At 38.7% G+C, this 22631-nt stretch overlaps 1 protein-coding gene across 1 annotated transcript in view; it reads right to left on the reverse strand.

The window, feature by feature from the left end:
* CEP295 (centrosomal protein 295) overlaps positions 1 to 22471 on the reverse strand; it is a 43024-nt gene extending 20553 nt beyond the window's left edge. Inside the window, exons 1-16 of the mRNA XM_031065996.1 lie at positions 22460 to 22471; positions 21147 to 21280; positions 20238 to 20438; positions 18330 to 18454; positions 17456 to 17549; positions 12623 to 12736; positions 11211 to 11351; positions 10043 to 10226; positions 8040 to 8231; positions 6938 to 7162; positions 5566 to 5669; positions 3937 to 4149; positions 2785 to 2876; positions 1595 to 2663; positions 467 to 638; positions 173 to 325 (exon numbers count right to left, since the gene is read on the reverse strand). Coding sequence (XP_030921856.1) covers positions 173 to 325; positions 467 to 638; positions 1595 to 2663; positions 2785 to 2876; positions 3937 to 4149; positions 5566 to 5669; positions 6938 to 7162; positions 8040 to 8231; positions 10043 to 10226; positions 11211 to 11351; positions 12623 to 12736; positions 17456 to 17549; positions 18330 to 18454; positions 20238 to 20438; positions 21147 to 21254 — 3187 coding nt within the window. The 5' untranslated portion in view covers positions 21255 to 21280; positions 22460 to 22471. The remainder of the gene's footprint in view (positions 1 to 172; positions 326 to 466; positions 639 to 1594; positions 2664 to 2784; positions 2877 to 3936; positions 4150 to 5565; positions 5670 to 6937; positions 7163 to 8039; positions 8232 to 10042; positions 10227 to 11210; positions 11352 to 12622; positions 12737 to 17455; positions 17550 to 18329; positions 18455 to 20237; positions 20439 to 21146; positions 21281 to 22459) is intronic.
* Between the last annotated feature and the right edge of the window lie 160 nt (positions 22472 to 22631).

The following is a 22631-nucleotide window of genomic DNA, read 5'->3' on the forward strand; positions in this document are numbered from 1 at the left end:
TTTTCTAGACAGATACTCACAAAAGAATACTCTTCTGAACTACAACTTTGCCAGTATAAATTATACTTTAAGAAAGGCAACAGTATCAGCTATAATTTCCTAATAATCTCAAAGATTATATCCCTCCAATCTGTTACTCATAACAGCACTTATTACATATTTTATACTTTACCTGCCAAAGAGAGGCTGCAATTCTTCGGCGTGTCTACCTCTGGTATAACACTAAGTTCATGCTGTTCCAAACCAAGACCTAACTTGACTTTTGTCACTGGTGGTTTGGAAGATCTCCATTTCTGTTCTCTACAGAGAACTTTCTCAGGTTGTTCTGCAAAACAAAGTTTAGTATGTTGCAATAATATGTATACAAACACACACACTCCTCAAATAACTTGGAGAGATGGAAGAGAACTCCAACTCAGCTGTAAAGCAATAAAAATTATAATGAAAAACAAAACAACAGCCTTACCAGTTTGCTCAACTGGGCCAATGCATCGTGAAATTGTTTCACTTCCATGAAATTTACTCCTGCCACAATTCTCTTGCTGGTAGTTTTCTGAGACTTGGAAGAAGTCAGTTGTCTTAATCCTGACAGGCTTTTGTGCCTCTGTCACTTCTTCATTTGCGCACATATACCTCACCTGAGAAGGGAAGAAGCAGTTTTATATAAGATTATATTTATATTCATTTATCAAAAGAGCATTTTCTCTTGTGTGTATTCCATACAGGACAATATTGAGCACACTGAGAAAGCAGTTCAATTATGCAGGATACCAGACAGATCTGCTTAGCTCACAAAAACATTTGGACATGGAGGTATTTTAGTGAGCTCTACAAACCTAATGTGCTAAAACACATTTAGTTAAATTTTCAAGGCCTTTGTGAAATTAGATCAGAGTACTCATCATTTTTAACAGGAGAAATTCCCAACAAGTCTGCTTTTACTTTTTCAGCTCCTGAATTCAAGAATTTTAGCTGCTTGGGAACTGCAAAATCAAAAGCCAGGAACTATAGGGAACAGTTATTCCTCTAAGATGGCTTCTGTTTAAAAAAAAAAAACAAAAACACAAGAAGAGGCAAAGGGAGGCTCTTTATAAGCTCAAAAATAAACTTGGATTTTTCTTCTGTTACTGAGAAACAAGCAAATTACAACTCGAGTCTGCAGCAGCCAAACCAGCTTCATAGTGGGCACACACAAAAAGACAAGCTTTAAAAATTATCTATTCAAGATGTTTATGATATCCTTTCAGGTATTACTTATGTATTTTTAATACAAGGGCTGCTTAACACATAGAGGTGCATTTACAGATATGAAGACAACTCTACCTACAGGTATTTCAGACAACAATTTCAATAGGCATTATGTTCAGAGACCAAGCACAGACCTTCACAGTATTTCTGTTAGACTTAATAAAACTGTGCTCTCGGAGCTTTACAGAGGAAAAGCACTGATTAGAAATCAAAAGTCCTAATTGAAATTTTCATTATGGGAAATCACCTAAAACTATCAACACTCCATGGGAGTACAATGTAGCATTGACTTGTAGGTTTGATCACCTACTGATGATTGCCCATGCAAAGTGTTTCTAAAGCTTACCTGCTTGTTTAGAAGTTCTTTCAAAGCCTCTTGCTGTCTCTGCATCTGTTCCTTCAATTTATCTTGCTTCTGTAAAAGTAGTTTTTCTTGTATTCTCTGTTTAGAAAGAAGAGCTTCTCTTTGTGCATCTAGCTGCTCTTGCAATTCTTTCAAATACTTTTGCTGAGCTTGGATGCTTTCTGATGAGGCCAACACTCTCTCCCTTAAGCTTAGTATACCAGAGTAATTTAATGAAGATGCAGCTCCTGCTTTTGACATCAAGAATTCTTCAACACCCTGGGCTTTAGATTCTTCATGCACTAGAACTGTGGGTTCAGAAAGATTGAGAGGTTGATCAGGGCTTGTTTTGCTGTTGCTCTCTACAGATCCCTGCTGATAGGTTAAAGGATCAGCTAAGGCTGATCTCTTTGTGACTGGCATGACGGGTGTCTTAAATGGATGCTCTTCTCCAGCTTCCATCTTGTTTCGATAGTTAGATATCTTCTGAGGTAACTCTTTAGAGTGTACTGTTTCTGAAGACTCAGAGGAACTTTCTGCAGGCAACACAAATCTAAAGTGCTGTTGGTGTGCTTCTGGTTGTGTTCTTACTGCAGTCACTTCTTTCCTGATGGACTCTGATGGTAAACGGGACTGGAACAGTTCTCTGATGTGACTATTGGCAGTTTCGAATATTCCCAATTGTTCCTGTGAAGGACAGTCACAAGGCAAGTGAAACCCTCCATGCTTCAATTCTGATGCTTCTGAAAACTGCACTGATTTTCCAGGACAAATATTATGCACTTGCTCCTGCTGCTTCTGTGAAGATGGTTTTTCCAACATACCCAACACTCCTGAAAACATAGGTAATGACCGCACATAGTCTTGGGCGTGAACTTGTTCTGATGCCTGGTACTGTGCTGGCTGCGCTCCTTGCGTCTGTAGGGGCGGCTCTGAGACCAGCTCTAAATTAATGGGCTTTGTTTCCCTGGTGCTCAGAGGTGTTTCAGAAGCAGACAGGTACCTTTGCCTCAGTGTATTTTGATACTCCTGTAGATTCTTTCTAACTTCTTCAATGGTTTGTTTGTGCAACCTGAACAGAACCAAAACATCAATCTTTTCAAAGCAGTGCAAAAACAAACAGCAATTTCAATAATCAATCACTTTGAACAGGGATTTAATAAAGACGCTTTACATTCCATAAAGACACTTACCTTTTTTGCTGCAGAAGGCGTTGTTGAAAATTACGGATTGTCTGTCTATGACTCTCTTCTCCTGGACTCCTGGCTTCTGATACATTTCCAGTCTAATCAAAATAAAATAATTTTAATTGCACATATACAACTAACTCACAGAAAACTATTGTGGCATCAGCCTTAAGCTGTATGCTCTTGCACCTAAGTTTACAGAAGCTGCTGGGTACCACCATGTTTGAATGAAGTCTGTGAGATTTCAGCCTGAGGCAACGAAGCTAAAGGAGTTTCTAGAACAGATGGCCCACAGCTACAGCCTCTCTCTGCACACACCATCAAAGTCAATGGTGCTTACAGCAGCTCAGCCTGAAGAGGTAAATATACCCTACAAACTCAGGAAGCAATGAGCCAGTGTAGCTGCATTTCCAAGGCAATCAGGCTCTCAAAAGAGTACTGGTTGTGCAAGTGAAGCAAGATTTTATACATAAAAAGATTACTTTCCTTCAACATCCTCCGTAAATTTCTCTTCTTTAATCAGCTGTTTGAGATTTAAACAAAGACAGAGGCAGATTTTTCTCTTTTTTCTCCCACTATGATTTTTTTACCTTTCTGAAAAAGGTTATGTCTGTATGCACAATCATTATGTGACTATAAACCAGATTTTACTAACAGGTATTATTATCAAGGCTGCCACTTGAACTACAGAGAGACAATACAACAGCAAAAGTCACAATCACAAAATCACAGAATATCTGAGTTGAAAGGGACCCACAAAGTCATCAAAGTCCAGTTCCTGGTCCTGCACAGGACCATCCCCAAGACTCACAGCATGTCTCTGAGAGCATTGTCTAAACTTTTTTGAACTCAAGAGAGTCTTGGTGCTGTGACCACTTGTCTGGGAGTTGTTCCTGTGCCCAACCATCCTCTTGGTTAAAAACCTTTTACCACAGTATCTAACCTAAACTTCCTCTGACATATATTCATGCCACTCCTTCAGGTCCAGTGATACCATGCGAAATAGAAGCTTGTACACTAGAAAAAGAAGCTTTAATAGGTACAAATTTCTAACTCACAGACTAAAAAATAAAAATTGTCTTAATTGGTAAATGGCATTCTTTATTTTTATTATAATAGTAAATGAAAACCCACACACAATTCTCTGTTATTATTCACCTCATGTTCCATTTGGTTCTGTTGGTCTGTGGAATGGAGAGTGCGGCTTTGCACCAGCTGACTTTGCTCTTCCTCTTCCTTTTTTTTCTTAGCCTGCTCCAAACAGGTTTGCATTTGGATATTCAGATAATCAGCCTCCAAAAGAGCTTTCTCTTCCTCAATTTTTTTAATCAAGGCCAGCTGCTCCTGTTTCTGTTTCTCTATTTCCTCATTCTATCAAAAGAAAAATGAGGGGGGAATCTCTAGAACCAAATGACAAAGAAATCAGACTGCTCACACACACCACCACACACAAACTTTTGTTCCAAATTACAGAAGAAATTCTATTGCTGGTGATAGGTATTTCCAAGTTGCAACGGGACCTTTAAAAGTAGTTTCAAAGTCTACAGGAATAACTTTGTTTTACTGGTTCAATATTTCTAACAATCCCTGAGTCCATTTATTATCGCACTATTATCTGTTCTCAAATTAATAAAATGGATAAAATCAGAATTCATTCAAGATGTTATCTTCCAAAGACTGCAAAAGAAGCCATTTTCCTAAACTTACTTGAAAAATCTATTTTGCATTTTATTCAGTTTTTCATCAGAGTTCAACACATCTAAACATTAATTCAAGCTTTACAAAAGCTTCTGAAATAGCTAATGTATAACCACTTTGAGAGCACTCCATAAACCTCTGAAGTAGTGTATTCTGTTTATTTTTATTCTCTTTCCATGTACCTAGCAGCTACAATTCACTTAGATCCACTAGTGACAGCATATGTGCTTTTAGAATGGAAGCAAAGAAAAATTTCAAAGTACTGGCAAAGATGAAGTGGACAACAGCCTTTAATAAAAGTCTGAAAGGGGATGTCAGGAAAAGCAACCCAAGAAAATGAAGGTTAAAAAAAGCAGCCACACTTTCACAAAGGATCTGTTACTTCTTGGGGTTTTTTTTAAATATTACTATTTTGTCAAAATTTGTTTCCTTGATTTCTGAACTTAAACTCCACAACTGAAGGCTGCACGTAGACCCAAAATTCTGCTTTTTTCAAACAGTTTTTTTTAAACCTACCACATAACAGCTGGTATGTCTCTAGGGATACAACAAATATTAAAATACTGTGAAACACAATACACGATATAATGAAATAATGCATAAAGGAATTATTTTCTAAATGTAATAAATATAGCATTCCCAGACTCACAAAAAACTTCCTGCATTTGCTTCCTATATAACCAAAAAAAATTACTCAAGGTTTGCATGCGTTTCCTGTCACTCTAAACACAATCCAACAGACTTTCCTACATTATTACACAGGGTAAATAAAGTTTTCAGAGTTATGTATTGCTGACTATACCCTTCCTTTATAAAACAAAGATACTAATGTACAACTGTGATTTTCATTTAACCATGACTACCCTTGCCTACAGCACCTGTTAGATTTGAAGAAACTGGGGGTTTCCACTCTATTCTAAATTCCAGCTACAGCTTCATCATTTTTGAGAAGTATAGAAAATGTTACAGTAAAAGTTCAAATGTTAAAGAGTGCCTATAGCTGCTCTATAACCTGAAATATTTTAAAATCTTCTGTAAATCGTTTTTTTACACCACAACTGAGGTAAGAATAAATACAAACACACTTACCCACTTCTGTTTCTCCTCTTCCCTTCTCATTTTAGCTGCCTCTTCCATTCTGATTTTAGCTGCTTGTTCTTGAGGATGGATTGGAACTGACTTTTCATCTGCAACTGTATTTTCCAACGTTTTCATAGAGTATAAAATATACATGTTATTTAGCTGTAATTGCAGTCAGAGCAAGCCTTGGATCTTCTTTACATCTTGCTTTACAGTTTCCCAATATCTCTCAACAAAACGCATAAGCTGCTCTTGAAAGGATCTATATCCTACTACTCTGCCTGTCTCCATAAGCTGGAAAATCAGTTTTTTAATATTATTTAAGTCTTTATTAGTCCTTTATTGTGTGTCTTTCTTGAATACCAGTAATGTCCCAGTTTCAATGGGACTGAAAATTATTTCTAATATTACTTGGGAGGCCAAGAGAAGATCATCCTGAAGAATCAAAAGCCACTTGGAACAAAGAGGGTCTAAAACTGGCAGTACTGGGCAAACAATCTAACATTTGACTATTGCACAAAAAGCAAGTCTCAATCCTGTACTGTTAGCTTCAAATAGCAGCACATTTTCCCCAAGGCATGGTTTCACTCATGCTGCACTCTCCAACCCCCAGGCATTATGCTGGCATAGCCATGTACATGATGGAACTAAATCACTTTATCTTGTTTAAAAAAAACAAGCACCCTATGGAAACAAATTACCCAAAAGCAAAAAATCCAAAACCACATGCCACAACCTGATCACTTGAAAACTTCAGAAATCCCACTCAATATACAATATCACCAATTCAGCATTAGTCTAACCAGAAGGGCACCAAGGACAGACATGGGAAGTAACCCCAAGATGATGTGGCTATCAAACAAACTGTAGTGTTTAACTGCTATAAATTCCAATTTAACAAAAAGGTCTTTTGGAATGGTGCCTAAAAGCAGAAAAAAATCCACTCATCAGCTTATGCTTGTCTTGGGCATTTATAGCTGCGAATCTCCAAAGAAAGCAGCTTTTCAGTTCAACAGGTACAGAACTTCAATGCTGACTCCTGCACTGAGAATTCTATCCATGGAGACAAACACCTATTAAAGTACAGAAATACCAACTGTGACAACAATTTGAGTGAGATTTAAAAGAGAGAAAGAGATTTTGGACATCTGCTCTCTTCAAGATCTTAATGGACAAGTTGGACATAAGAGCAAAAAATCTTTCTTATTTGTGGTTTCAACAAATCCACAATGCCTTGTAGGCACAGACAGGAAACCGTACTTTCATTCAGTGTGTCAAAACATTTAACACTGAAAGTTCATTAAACAATTTTGTCACAGTCACAGTCCCCCCATAAAAGTCTTTGTGCTCTTACACAACAAACTTTGATGCAAGTATGTACCTTTGGCTTCACACACTGTATTTTTCTGCTGCTCCTTGTTAAGTTCTAAATCACATAATGGTCTCCTTTCACTAACAATTGTGCCCGATTCAATAGTTTCAAATTCACTTTGACTCTCTTTCTCACTTTTTGATGTCCACTCATCTTTTTGGCTTCTAATTTTGTTCAACAATTTCTTTAAGACAAGTTTTGATCGAGGTTGGCAAGTATTTCCTTCTTCATGCCCTATAAAGAATAGAAACTAAGAGTTAAGAGTTTTGGGTAACGAATATCTTCGTACCATAAAAATCCACTATTTTTTTAATTGCTTACAGAGTTGGACAAATAGGTTAGGTGTATTTTTAAAACCTTAGCTCCATTTTCTCTTACCTGCAAAAGAAAAAAGCAGTAACTTGTCTCTGCAAGCTATGAAAGAAGGACTAAGCTGGATGCAGTGTTTTATAGTCAATCTGTAGCAGAAATATGCAGTACCATCCCCACACCTGCCTCTGCTTTCTATCAACACTGGCAACACAACACACCACAGACCAAACACCAGACTGTGCCACCCAAGGGATGCAGAAGTGCTTGGCCAAGAAGCAAAGCTCATGGACACTTCTGGCTCATATCACATGACCCTGGACATGCCACAGGCAAACAGGACACACTCGTGCATCCATTCCAACCTACTCACAATATGCAGCAGCTCAACCACAAACCCGAACACAAAAGACACACAAGAAGCAGACTATAAAGCTTCAGCTTTGGAATATCTCGAAATCTTAAGTTCACACATCAGCATCAATCCATAATTTATACTAAGTACACAGGAATAATTATGGCTACTAACAGTATAGTTCTTACAACTGAAAATTATTCTCAGCATACTAATGAACTGAAGCATATCAGAAAAAGAAGTCACATTTTCATTTTTAAATTCATAATCATTAGGGTATTATCCTCTATGCTAAACATAAACCAAATTACACTGAATTATTTTATGCACATTAAGAAGTTTTACTACTTAAGGCATTTTACTTATTCTAAAATTTATTTGATATACGAATCCTTTCTAATATAAAATGAAAAGGTTTAATTTAAATATGCAGTTTAGAAGTTTTACTTTCTGGCTCATTAGGGACCTCCTCTTCTGTCACATGTCCTGATTCTTGCTGAGTATCACAAGGAAGCCCTAGTTGAGTGTCACAAGCAGATTCATGCTCCAAGGAGATATCAAGATCATTATCTTGAGCTCTGTCAGAAGGGGCTGGCAAAGGCTGTGGCTCAAACTGCAGAATCAGGTCTCCTTTCATGTCTAATTAAAAGAGCACAATGAAATAAAATGACCATTTGGAATACAAATCAAACAACACTGGAAGACTACACTCACACACAAATCCCCAGGAAATTAAAATATCAATAGGTTATTTCACAACAGATTTAATCCAGCTTTTTTTTTCCCCACCAAAACACAAGATTGAAAACTGTTTAGAACAATGGCCATCTATTCATTCAGAACCTCCACAGCAGTTTCCACTAGAATATGCTGTCTTTCAAAATGAAAGTTGATGGGATGAAAGGCTCAGCTTTACACCAAAAGGAGCTCACAAGGAAAATTACACGTGGTCCTAAGAACTTCATCAAGGAAAAGACACACCCTGACCTGGCTGTTCATAAGGCTGCCACAGGAGAATGATTGCACAGTCCAGGTGTGAAATCCCAGAGGACTGCACAACAGGAATTCCCCTATGATCATCCTAAATGACTGAGGGATGACTGCCTACAAGGGATGTGGGACACAGCAGAAGATCACCTTCAAATTTTATGCTTGTTACATGTACCTGGGGGAGGAACCCAAGGCAGGGAAAGGATCGAGTTAGCCAAGAGCAGAACAACTATGAGATAAAAGTGTAAAAATAGTGAGATAAAATGAGACAGTCAGTCCACTTGTCTGGCCATGCACTGTACCTGACAGTCTGTTCTGTTTTCTCACTAAATTCCACTTGAGCTGTTTTTCTGCATGAGGAACACTGTGTTTTGTATGCATGTGTGTATACAGATATGTAAGGGCCAGCAACTGGAACAGGGACCAGAAGTCACAGGTGCACCTGTGCCTAGAGCATTGCTAACTGCAGAGGCCATAATGAGTGCATTTAGGTGGGTATGACTATCAGCATGAGGTGGCTAGCAAATCACAAGCCAGACTAGCTAGTAAGAGGCTTAGGAGTTACACATCAGGCTGGGTAAGACTGGGCTGGGTACTGCAGAGGCCAGGGGACCTACAAGCTGTCTAGCAGAGGAATCAGGAGAGCCAAGCATTCAAGCCAGCTACAGAGGACAGAAAAGGATCCTAAGAAACCTGCCAGCACATGAGTGTGCATGTCCAAGACTACAAGAGGATCCAGGGTCAGCTACTGGGTAGACGAGTATATAAGATCAGCTCCCACAGGAATCCATAGGATGTGCAGGTCTGTGCATACGCTCACATGCCCAGTTGGGTCTGTGCAGTAACAACTGGAGTGGAGCAGCAGATCTTGGGGGGCTCACATGCCCAGCAGCCAGAACTGGGAAGACTAAGGATCAAGGGCCAGCTGCCAGGTAAGAGCAAGTGTCTAAAGCTATTCACCAAGTGAGCCACAGCACATATTTGAGCATATGTGCATTTGAGTGCATACATGAGTATGAGAGGTAATTCTAAGGCCCCAGGCTACAGCATGAATCCCTGGACACTAGACTGGGTGTCTAAGACCTGAGGAGGATCTGTAGTGTAGCAGATAGAGACCTGGGATACAGGGACAGCTCCTGGATAGACTGAATGTCTAAGACCAACTGCCGGAGGGATCCATACCACATTACAGACATATATCCCACAAAAGGGCTTCATGTTGATCAGCCAGAGCAGTAAACAGAAGGAGGCCATTTGTGCTGTTTGTACTTAATGAGAGTGCTGTTTTTCCTGCTGGCCTGCACAGCCAGCTGTATAGATGTGCCCTGGAAGGCTGTTTGTGTGCGTGCCAACTATGAATACACACACTGCCTCGCTACCAGCTGCACCTGGGAAGAGGCAGCTGCAGCAGCCTCTCCTTTACTGGGTACCAAGTTCAGCAACCTCCAAAAAGAACTTACTCCTGTCTTCACTGCACATTTCTTCAAATGCAGACTCCAGTTCTCTCTGCCATTCTTCTTTTATTTCCATGCGTTTGCATGGTGGCACTGAAAGCTGAGGTGGCATCTGTGCGACAACCTGTCTCCTGCGCATCCGATCCCGAGCATGCATTTGCTCCAGTTCTTCCAGGAATCTTTCCCTGTCCTTCAAAAATAAAGAAGGGATAACATAAACCTTCAATGTTCACATTCAGACAGCCACATATCAAGACTGATACAAAATGCTTCCATTTGGTTACCATGATGTTTGTTAATGTTCAAAGTTAATGTTATTCTAGGGAGAAAGTGCTGCCTCAGAAGGCTGTATCAGCCCTTTAGACACAGGAGTCATCAATACTATCTACAAGATCTGATGTTAAATAAAAGATCAGACTCCACACCTGCAGGCCAACTTTCCTCGAGATAATTAAACTTCCTGTTTTATAAGGTAAACAAGTATTTCTTTTGCCAAGTGACTTTTGCTAGTATATAATTCATCAGTTGCTACTTTTTAAGATGCAAACTAAATACTCTTTGGCACACTGAGTATATGCGAGAGCTCCTTAAAAAAAAAAGAAGTTTGTTGGGATTTTTTTTCTCGTAATTTCCGAAGCACTAGTAATATTTCCAGAAATCCCCATTTTAGTTTGGTTATTCATTCAGGGCCAATCATATCCTAGCTGATAAAAGCAAGCTTTTCTTTTTCTAGCCAACAAAAATGCATGTGAAGCTATCAGACCACCAAAATTTTTTTGAGCGTGGATCTCAGTAGAAAGCCTTTTCTCAGTAGTTTAATTTTTATTTCTTAAAGGAAGCTGTACAGAATCACCAACTCCAACTAAAGCTAATGTGGAAAAGCAGAACTCATTACCTATTAAAAAAGTTTTGCTTGACTATTATCTATTGGTTAGTAGCTGGTTAAACATTCAGATAACAAAAATTAAGAGGATGTTCTTTCATTGTCACTCCTTCTAGATGCCAAAACAAGCAAACAGATTTTGACTTTTTTTTTTGCAAAGACATTCTGCAAACTTTATTTAGACAATGAATTTCCCTCCTGTAAGCATAATTCCTTTATTAATCACCTACCTACAACTTACTTAAGAGTGGTTGTACTGACATTAAAAACAGGCATAACTGCTTTGCCTACCTTGGCCAACTGGATCTTCTTCAAGGCATGACTTCCTCTAATATGTGCCTTTTCAAGCTGCTTTCTTCTTTCCCTCTCTGCCTCCCTGTGTAGCTCCTCCAAACGTCTCCCTTCTTCTTCAGCAGCTAAATGAGCATCTGGCTGGCAATCAATCAGTAGTTTAGTTCACAAAGTTGTGTGATAGTTTAAAGCATACATAACAATAAATAAATGAATAATTCTGCAGCAAAAGCACTTAAAAAAGACATACAATGCCATATGAACATCCTTGAATGTTTATTGTGCAAGCAGGACCACAATAATTTTTTACCTTTGGAAAAAAAATTCATTGTTATGTATTTTATAAGTTTAGGCGACAAAGTGTTCCAGTTTCAAGCTGTACCAGAGACAGTAATTTATATAATTTGTAATCACAGAGTGGTTATTTTTTCTACAATACATGGTAAAATGAATTATATGGTCAACATTAAAGATTGGGAACTTCAATCCTCATGGGTTTGTTTTAAACAAGGGGGAAAATGTGGTGGTGTTTGCAGGGGTCCCAGGACAAGGGAAGAGACAAGAATCTTAACTCCCTGTTTCAGAAGGCTGATTTATTATTTTATGATATATATTATATTAAAACTATACTAAAAGAATAGAAGAAAGGATTTCATCAGAAGGCTAGCAAGGAAAGGAAAGTAAAAGAATGATAACAAAATCTTGTGACTGATCAGAGAGACTGAGACAGCTGGACTGTGATTGGCCATTAATTAAAAACAACCACAGGAGACCAATCAAAGATGTACCTGCTGCATTCCACAGCAGCAGATAATTGTTGTTTACATTTCTTTTCTGAGGCCTCCCAGCTTCTCGGGAGAAAAAATCCTAGCGAAAGGATTTTTCATAAAATAGGTCTGTGACAGGAAAAAATCTCTGACTTCCATCTCATTTGGGAAACCAGAAACAATCTGCTATTTTCAAGGAAGAAAAATCTTACTAAAATAAAAATATACTTAAGAAAAAGAAAGTCATTCCAAATAAGCAAGCCGAATGCAAGGCAAGTCTGGGAGTACATTGCTAAAAAGAGGGGAAGAGAGAAAAGCAGGTCAACTGCAGCTATCAATTCAGCATGAGCCACAAGTCTTCCAGTTCGGGTGCTTGAGCATTATACCAGTCTTGTGATCTTACCTTCCAGTAAAAGCCTGCTCACAAGGGACTGCCAGGTGTGATCCCCTAAGTGACTGAGCACGTAACAGGCTTCACAAGGCAGCCCATCTGAGATTCTCTTTAGTAAGTACTGTAAGCTGCTTTATACAAGTTTGTATCTTAAAACAGCTTCTAGAAAATCCATCAGCTGATACCCAGACAATGAATTCAATGTAAAGAAACACATATATAAGACTGTAGCACAAACAGTTGGAGTTAATCACCTGCTCTCCATCCACTTCTCTGTCCACCAAAGCTTCAGCAATATGGTAACGTGTAACAGAAAAGTTGCCAGCACCACAGGGCTTCACTGCAAGGATCTTTTTCACTTCAAAACTCTAGGAAGAAAAGTACAATTACAGCTGTATCACAGAACAGTATCTCCATCCAAGCAACAACTAAACAGAAGTGATCTGTATAACCAAATTATTATTAAAAGAAACCCACCCCACCAAATTCTGTCCTGCAAATAGTGTTTAAAACCTTATATACATGTAATAATTAATAAACCACATCAGCACAAGGCAGATCTAGAGGGCTTTAATAACGGAGAGCATCTTGGGCAAACCCCTGCACAGAAATTGATGCTCATCAGTGTCATGTTTCAAAAGCACTAATTTAAAAGCACTTGAGTTTAATGCATTAATACAAATCCCACTTACAACAGCTGTCACATTCACCTCAGAGCAGGGCAGCCACAGACCCACAAAATAATTATACCCAACAGCAAAGCAACACTTGTCAAATACAGACTTGCTTTAGGAAACTCAGAGCCATTATGTCCAATTTATTAGTTGACTAGAGAAAAGAGCATTTTCTGTAACTTCACTGAAAAGTGTCTATTCATAGAATGCTAAGTTGCTGTGGGGTTTTTTCAACTCTTTTCTGAAAGTGTGAACAATAAGGCATCACACCCTCGCTCTCCTTTGGCTTAGCCTCATGTTCTCATTAGCAAAGTAGCCAGGTTGGGTCACTGAATATCCTGTAGGACCCCTCTTTGTACTTAACATCTCCTCCACTAATTTTCTCTCAGCTTCCTCTTCCCTCAACCTTCTCCTAAAAGGTGTGCTTATCCACATTAACTAAACTGTAAAGATTCATAGCTTGAGTGCTCTAAAACTTACACGGCCATAAAGAAATGCACACAGACAAAGAGCAGCATTAAGTCTCAGGAATACCTTGAACTTATCTCTACATAAAATGAGGCATACAAAATTTCAGGAATGTCTATTACTTTTTTATGAAGACTGTAGAAAGTAAAGTCTTTAAATGATAATCAAAGAATCATAGAATCATTTATATCAGAAAAAAACCTTCATGTCCAGCCATTAACTCAGCACTGCCACGTCCAAATCATGTTCCTGAGTGCCCCAACTCACATCCTTTAGATATCTCCAGGAATGGCAACTCCACCACTCCCCCAAGCAGTCAGTTCCAGTGCTTGACAAGACAGTGAAGAATTTTTTCCTAATATCCAGTCTAAACTTCCCTTGGTGCAACCTGAGGCTATTTCCTCCTGTCCTATGACTTGTTACCTGGGTGAAGAGACCAACCCTCGCCTGGTTACAATCTCCTTTCAGGCACCTGTGGGGAGTGACAAGGTTCCCCCTGAGACTCCTTTTCCCCAGGCTAAGCACCCCCAGCTCCCTCAACCACTCCTCATCAGCTTTGTGCTTAAGACCCTTCCCAAGCTCTGTTGCTCTTCTCTGGACACACTCCAGCCCCTCAATGTCCTTCTTGTCGTAAGTGACCCAAAACCAGTAAAACTACTTTTGGCCTTACCAACAGAACTTCAGGAACTTATTTTATGGTCCTTAAACAATATGCTGAATTTCTTAATCAATAAAAATCATAGTAATTGTAACAGATCAACACTTGCAGGTACTGATTATAGCTATAAAAACAGACAAGTCCCAGGTCTAAACCTCATTAAATTGAGTGTACAGATTACCAGTGCTTGTCCCATACTGGGTTACTTTCAGAATGTACAATTAAACATATCTTCGGAATTATTTAAAAAATTTTAAATTAACAAACCAGTAACAAATAATTATTAATTACATGTAATCAATCAAACCTCCAAAATTTTATTCAAAAGCTGAGAAGATGTGGGAATTATGTTGGAGACTGCAATTTTTCAATTAGTGTCAAAAGCAATTTAGGCTGAAAAAAATATCACAGTTCTATCATGGTTTTCTAACTCCTCCCCCTTTTTTTTTTCCTTCCATCAAAAAGCAAGTAATTCTATACTAAAATCTGGCAAAACTGGAGCAGCAAAGTATCATGAAATGGGACAAAAATCCCAACAAAAAACTCATGACCCCAGCTCTACAAATGCTATGAGTACTCAAGCAGAATATAGTAATTCCTTTTAGGTTTTTTTTCCATTCCATAAAAATCTAATAGATCATGTAAGAAAAACATACATTTCCAAGAACTCTGCAACATTTTTCAATAAGATGGTCTTTACAGTTTAACTTCAATTAAGTAACTTTTTATTTGGTCTAACTAAATATGGCCTCAACTTCTAAAACCCATAATTCTGCGAACCAAAATAGGCTATGACATCAGAGTAAAAATACTTTGCTAACTGGGTAAAATCACAATAATAGCAGTATCTTTAGAGAATGTTTCTTATAGTCTAAGTAATCATGCCATGAACAACAATGCCCTAGAGCTCCTTTTTGTGAAATTATAGTCAATTGTTATTGCGACAGAGCATCAGATTATGATTATAGTTGCATTTAATAAGCTTCTTATGCAAACATTCAAAAAACAAGCACTTACTCAGATGACCCTGTAATTCACAGGATTTAAAGTTAAACAATTTAAATTCAGTGCCTTTTGAGTAACACATTTGCAAGACGAAGCCCTATACTTACCTTCCCCCAAATGACAGCCAATATCTTTTGTTTTCTCTCTCTTGAAGCAGAAACAGGAATAAAAATCTCTTTCATTTACTTAACATTTTCCCCCATGAAGTACATGGCACCCAATAACTCTTTGAAGAAAATAACTTTATTCTTAACCCTTTGCCCTCCCAGGCACAGGTCTACAACAAAAGGATTAAAATCTATACAGATAGGAAAACTAGAAAAAAGGCTTTAAATCAGATAGTCTTTAAATGGAACAAATTGACACACTGTGCTATATACTGAAATAGAGCAGTCTCTTTTCCTCGACCAAAATTCAACATGTCTGCAAAATTACTGTTTCGATCTGCCATTATCACAACATGAACTTCGTAACAGAAACAAAACCACATACTGTAGAAAATCCAGATGTTTGGAAACGCTGCTAAAACAAGTTACAAATCACATTTGTTAAAAAAGCAAGTAAAGGACATTTGTTAATGGATGGAAATGCATTAATTTTTGGAGAGGAATAATACTTAAATAGAGGACTGACCCAGACATAACATCCAACACAATTGTATATGCAATTCTGGTTTCACCAGAACCTGGAGAAACCTGAAACAAAGCCTTCTTGCTTCCTCTGGTGACAAAACACTAAAGAATGAGGAGAAAATTCTGTGTTTATAAAATGGAAAGGAAGATGCATTATTGATGTTGCTAGATAAAAGTATTACATATTAAGGGTAATTTTAGCTATTATGGAGGTTAACTGCAGTGACTATCTATGGGGAAGGGTTAAATAAAATTTGACATAAGACCCATTCTAAACTGCAAGAGTTACTACAAATCAAAGCCACAGCATCTCACTGCTTTCCCAGCAATGCCAAACTGAGCAACAGAAGCACCTGAAGCCCAGGAAATAAAGAGTAAAGTTTGGACTGATAAAGACTTCACCTACTCTACACCAGACACACCTGTGGCACAACGTAGAGGGCAAGAGCAGTGTGAAAGGGTGTGTGAATTTACCTCAACTGTACCACACAGGACCTTATTCCAGATGTACTAAATTTCAATACAGCATATACTTCACCAGAAATAACCCCAAACTTTACCACTCCCTTACAACACTTGTTTAATCTTCACTCATACCCAGCTTATACAAGATGAAAACCTTTTGGCAACCAACAAAAGGATGTAGAGAGAAACTTGTACTAATGAAAGGCCATGGGTACTCCTTCTAATCATTCTTAAAACTGGGAGGGTCAAACCTTACTCAGTTTTTTCCAGATACAACACCAAACCCTTATCATCCTGCACTCTAACCTGTACATAATGTGCTGGGATGTAGCTGGGAAAAGTTTTGAAAGCTTCACTGGCTCTGAGAGGGGCTAGTATACCTCAACCCTTTATTTTATCGTCAGTAGTTTGAATATCCTTGAACCCAAAGGTCTAAAAGGGCACAACACCACATGAGGCAATTTAAATTCTGCATTCATGAAGCTCTGTTAGTTAACTCCAAAGTAAAAATGCATGTAGTGTTCTTTCTGCAGTTTAGATCTGCAATCCTACAGGAAATTCTACATGTATGCACCAGCTCTGTGAAACCAAAGCAGTGTGAATGGGGTAAAAAGCCACACCTCAAAAGGCTGCAGCCTCCCCAACAGACTTGGGTGATGGTTTCCTATCAAAATTAAAGAGCTTCCTCTTTATTTAGTACCCCCTACAAGAAAAAGAAACTGAAGGGAGAAAAAAACCAAAACCAACAACAAAGCTGCCCCACAGTTAAAAAGACAGAATTCTCTTTATTTCAGAACTAAACAAAGTGCTGCTAACTACACCAGTATGACAGCAGGCTGACGAGGCATGTAATGTACAAGCTGAGATCATTGTAAAGTCTCATATCTCTGGGGCTACTAAATGAAAATGAGATATGATGAAGGTTCAAAAAGACAGATTAACTACAGAAATAAGAGTCTGATTGCAAAAAATAAAGTTCACATATAACAAGAGATCAATAAAGCACCCAAGCTTAGTAACAAGAAACCTGCTAATATCTAATGAATTCATTCTCTTGGTTTTTGCTGAACCACTCTCCTTATATATGCAAATACCAACTCTGGATGTCCTGTTGCAAGAAGTCAGACCAATAAATATATATTGTACCCCTGAAATTGTGATCACTGTGGTATAACAGATACATACCTCAAAAGGACGTGGTGGAGGAGGTGGCAGGCTTGCAACTTTGGCTGCTCTTTGTCTTTCCACTTCCAGAGCACGTTTACGTGCATCTGCTCGTCTTGGGGGACAAAAACAAAACAAACCACAAAAGAGAAGAGAGATGGAAAATTAGTCAAGCAACAGTGAGAAAACAGTGCAAAATAAAAGGTAAACCTGAAATCAGATTCCTAAGTACCTGCACTGAATGGCTGGGCTACAGGGATGGAGAAGCATATTAAAAAGACAACAGAACTTGGGCCGGAAGGCAGCATTAAAAATTACCTTCTTCAAGTTATGCAAAAACATTCATATATACAAGCATCCCAAAAGCAATGCAAAATCTCTGCTTCTGACCTAAGTTTCCAGAAAGCATTGTGCACTTCAACACACTTGAACTGCTTGAGTGTAGATACAGTTAACTGCTTAATTTACAGGTCTTAGCCCTACTCAAGCACAACTATGCCCAAGAGGACACAGACCATATTCCATACCAGCTCAATTTTGGTCCAATCTGCTTAATAAAAAAAAAACCTAAGAAGGAAGACCATGACAAATGCACTAGGTCCTTTTTCCAGGTGGTTAACTCTCCATCAGGAACTGGCCTGACAACATTTCATTTCATATGTCACTGAGCTCCTGGAGAATCTCTACGGCCAGCTTGAATATTTGATATTCTTGTCTTGGTTTTAAAGATTCAGTTTTTATGAAAAGCCACAAGCTTTGTCCATGAGCATTAATTCTCTAACCCATAAAATTTCAAGATTGAAAAAGCTCCAAGCAAGAAGCATCAACATTTTTGCCTTTTGCCTGGTGACACTGTAAAGTTCATTCTTAATAAAACAAAATAACTATTGCATACCTGGCTTGCTCACGAAGTAATTTTTCTTTTTGATGCTTCTGCTCTATCAGAGCTTTTCTATGTCTCATCTCTGCTCTTTGTTTCCTTTCCTCTGCTTGCTTTGCCAGAGCTTCTAAGTCAGGTTCCTTTAACATTAAAATATTGTGATCACTTAATACAGAATTTTACTCACATCTCATACAGTATGATATTTCAAATTAGATACTGCTGGTAAGAAGCACAACCACAAAACTACCTTCTACTGTATTAAGGTTTAAATACTCTAATAACTTTTCCTTCTCTGCTATCTTTATTTTCTTCTTCTCCGCCAACAACAGCAGTGAACCTGCCACATCCCTCAGCCAATTTAACCAAGTATTGATGTAGAAATCCTAGCTTCTTCTAGATTAGTTTGATGAAAAAGATAACTAAAAACAGTTATTTAAACATCCTGTAGCAAATGCAGACTAAACTGTGTAGAAGAAGCATGTTACTACCCTTCAGTCATCAACAGAGACATTTACTATTATTTCTCTGTTCCTGTAACACTGGTTCCAGAGTTTTTTGCTAACTCACCCATCCTAGCATTGGAAAGGACTTTATAAGAAAAGACATGGATAAACGGAAAAAGCATAATGCTATTTTACTAGGGTTTAAAGATCCTGACTAATTCAGCAAGTAAGCTACTTTGCAAAATCCATGTAAGAAGTCTTTGGATAATTTCTGTAAACCTGATTCAGAGTCAAACCTATAGAAAAATTCTACCCAGCAATCTCAATGATCTCTGAAGCAGAGCCTACACAAGTTACAGGATTTTAAAGAAAGTGAAACCAGTTTATAGGTGCAGAATTAAAAAGTGACACCCGTTTGCAGTGCAGTCAAAGGCCTCTGAAGCCCTTACCAAGGCTTTTCATGTCACTGGAGCACTGAAGGGCAAAAAAAGTTAAGTGGATTTTCTTAACCATAGAAAAGATCCATGGTGTAGAAAAAATTACTGTATTACTGGCATAATTGAGATACAGAGTCATTATGCACAGTTTAGCCAAGTACAAACATACATGATCATACAAGCTAATACAATCAAAGTATTTTTAAAGTCTGCCCAGCAAAAGCCGTCACAGATAGTCTCTCTTGTCAAGGCCTATCTTTTGGGAAGATACCTGCAAAAAAGTACATAACCACTTCTAAAAAGCTTCCATGCTTAAAAAGTTGTCTATTTAGGTATCAGGACTTCGAAATCAGGAATGTCAAAGGAAAAACCAACCAAACAGCAATTCTGGTATTTCTAAAACATTGAAATTGTCTCTTACAATATATGCTGGTATTGGCTGGAAGAGAAATTACTTTCTTCACAGCAGCTGGTATGAGGCTGTGCTTTGGATCTGTGCTGAACACAGGGTTGATAATATAGAAATGTTTTTGTTATTGCTGAGCAGGGCTCACACAGAACCAAGGCCTTTTCTACTCTTTGTGCTGCCACACTGGTGAGAGTGGGGGATATGTGGGAGACTGGGAGGAGGCACAGCCAGGACAGGTGATCCCAGCTCACCAAAGGGATATTCCAGACCATCTGACAGCATGCTCAGTACATAAAGGGGGGGACGAAGGAGGAAGGGGGAGATGTTTGGAGTGATGGTGTTTGTGCTCCTCAAGTAACCATTACACATGATGGGTCCCTGCTGTCCTGGAGACAGCTGAACACCTGCCTGCTCATGGGAAGATATGAATGAATTCCTCATTTTGCTTTGTTCTGTGTGTGGCTTTTGCTTTCCCTATTGAACTGTCTATATCTCAACCCATAAGTTTTCTGGCTTTTACCCTTCTGATTCTCTCCCAGATCTCACTGGTGAGGGAGTGAGCAAGCAGCTGCCTGGTGCTTGGCTGCTGGCTGGGATGAAACCATGACACAATCATATCAAGCTCACTTACGTTTTCCTTGGCCTGTCGGTGACCCTCCCCAATCGCTCTTAAGCTTGATAGATACAGTTCTTCCAGAGCTTTCATCTTCTCATCCTGTGCCTTCTGCCATTCAGCTCTCAATGCCTCCTCTAACTGATGCAGTTGTTCTTCTCTCCTCTGCTTTACCTTCTGCCTTATCTGGTAGGAGATATACTTCTGCTGCTCTCTGACCTGTAGAAATAGCATTTACATTTATCAGCAATTCATGAAAAGCGTAATACTTTTTGCAGCAAGACTTTCCACAACACAGTGTACCCTCCTTCCATCTCATCTACTACTCCATTCACAATCTGTCCAGAAAATACTTTCAAGTTGTTGTTACCTTTTTCCAAAATTAATATATAAAATAAAGAATTTAATCCTAATTAAACACCTTGGTTAAAGTCCAAAAAATCACATACAAGTGACAAACCACAGACACTGCCTGGAATATCCTTCCCTCCAAAAATACAACACAATAATCTACGAAAGGCTCCTACTACAATTCAAGATTTAAAAAAAAAATCAACAACTATACCAAAAACGTAGTAAACCTGGTTTTTCCACTTTGTATTTTAGGCTTTTTTTTTTTACAGAAAAGGTTGTCAAGCACTGGAACAAACTGCCCAGGGAAGTGGTTGAGTCACCACCCCTTAAAAAGTTCAAAAGACATGCAGATGTGGCACTTAAGGACATGATTTAGCAGTGGACTCAGCAGTGCTGGATTAATAGCTGGACATGAAGATCTCCAAGGTCTTTTCCAACATAAAAATTTCCACCATTCTACAATACTATTACCTTGAATTTTAACTTATAGGAAATAATCTTTTCAGTTACTTTCCCTAAATTATTTGTTACATCATCAAATGAAATAGAACACATGGAAAAATACAGGCATACCTGTTGCAACCTTAGTTTTCTTCTTCTTTCATATTCTTCTTTCAGAAACATGGCTTCTTCATTAGGACTAAGCCTCAATGTCCCAGCTGCTGCAAGTTTCCTCTTCATCTTTGGATATGCTGAATAATCAACTTCTGTGAGAACAATGCAAAGAAAAAGAGAAATTGTGCATAAATTACACTGGCAAAATAGCTATACAAACAGGATACTGCCATAATGTTGTAACTCTATCATGGTATCTGCATATGAGAGCTACAACTGTTTACATCTGTCCCAGCTGAAGGCCAGACTTGATGATCTCAGAAGTCTTTTCCAACCTTAGTGACTCCTAACTGTAATCAACAGCATTGGCTCTGTCTTTGTCACAGTCACAAAAGACAATGCTTTTGAACTTCTTTGAGCTATGCACCAAACACTGCAACAGGATGACATTCACAGTCTACTCTGTAGACCAGGCACCAACATTTGCAAAGTGAAGGGTAAATACCACTCCACTCCTGGGAAGATTTAAAAAGAAACCCACCAACTACCGAAAAGCACACCCTGCAGTAAAGCAGGCTGGTTCATCAGATTTGTACTGAAATACTCTCATATCTGTTGTAGAGAAGATGTAAGATACAACAGCAATTTTGTTAGTGTTTTTGGCTGCACTCCAAGGTTTTCCGCCGTACAGACTCTGTAACTCCAGCAACAGCCTGCGTAACAAGCATTTCACTGGAAAGCTGAAACTGCTCACTAACGATTTTTTATTCAAGTTTTTGAAGAAGGAAAAATTTCAAATTATATTTCCCTCAAGATTTTACTGTTAAAATCTAAAATTCCCCTGCCCCCAAATCAAGTAAGACTTTACTGGATCTTTAAATACTTATAACCCTGACAGTATTTGCACAAAACAAGCAAACACAGACTTTCAAAAGCCACTGCCAACTCTAAAAAAACTAGTGAGCAAGCCACATAGCACTAAAGAGTTTAACCAACACGACACACCAGGAAACAATTCTTTTCAGCATCATATATGATGATCTTGGTATATTTAGAGACACGGTATCACAGACAAAGTAGCAACAAAGCCGAAGATCCATGAGACATTTTCGGTAAGGATTATTAAAGGATTATTTACATATAAAATGATTATTTACAGCATAAAGAGGGACAGTAGCATCCTGGATCCTGCCAGCCCTCCCTTAGCCACCCAATGAGCTACAGAACTTTATCATGGCACAAAATTAAGTAGCAAATTACTGCATTCTCTCTCTGTCTCTCACACGCACACACACACACATTCCTAAACTATTAAAAATGTTGAGGATGACCAATGCAAAGCCTGGATCCAAAGGGTAAGAGCAGAGGTAGAGATTGCGAACGCCGCGCTTGCCCGGGCTCAGCCGCAGCACAACGCGGGTGGTGCCGGCAGGAGAGGGCCCCGGGTCCGCCGGGCCGCTCCCGCCAGTCACCGGGAGACCCCGCCGGGGCCGCACCTGGATG

This window comes from Geospiza fortis, unplaced genomic scaffold (assembly GCF_000277835.1).
Source record: "Geospiza fortis unplaced genomic scaffold, GeoFor_1.0 scaffold16, whole genome shotgun sequence".
Lineage (NCBI taxonomy): Eukaryota > Metazoa > Chordata > Aves > Passeriformes > Thraupidae > Geospiza > Geospiza fortis.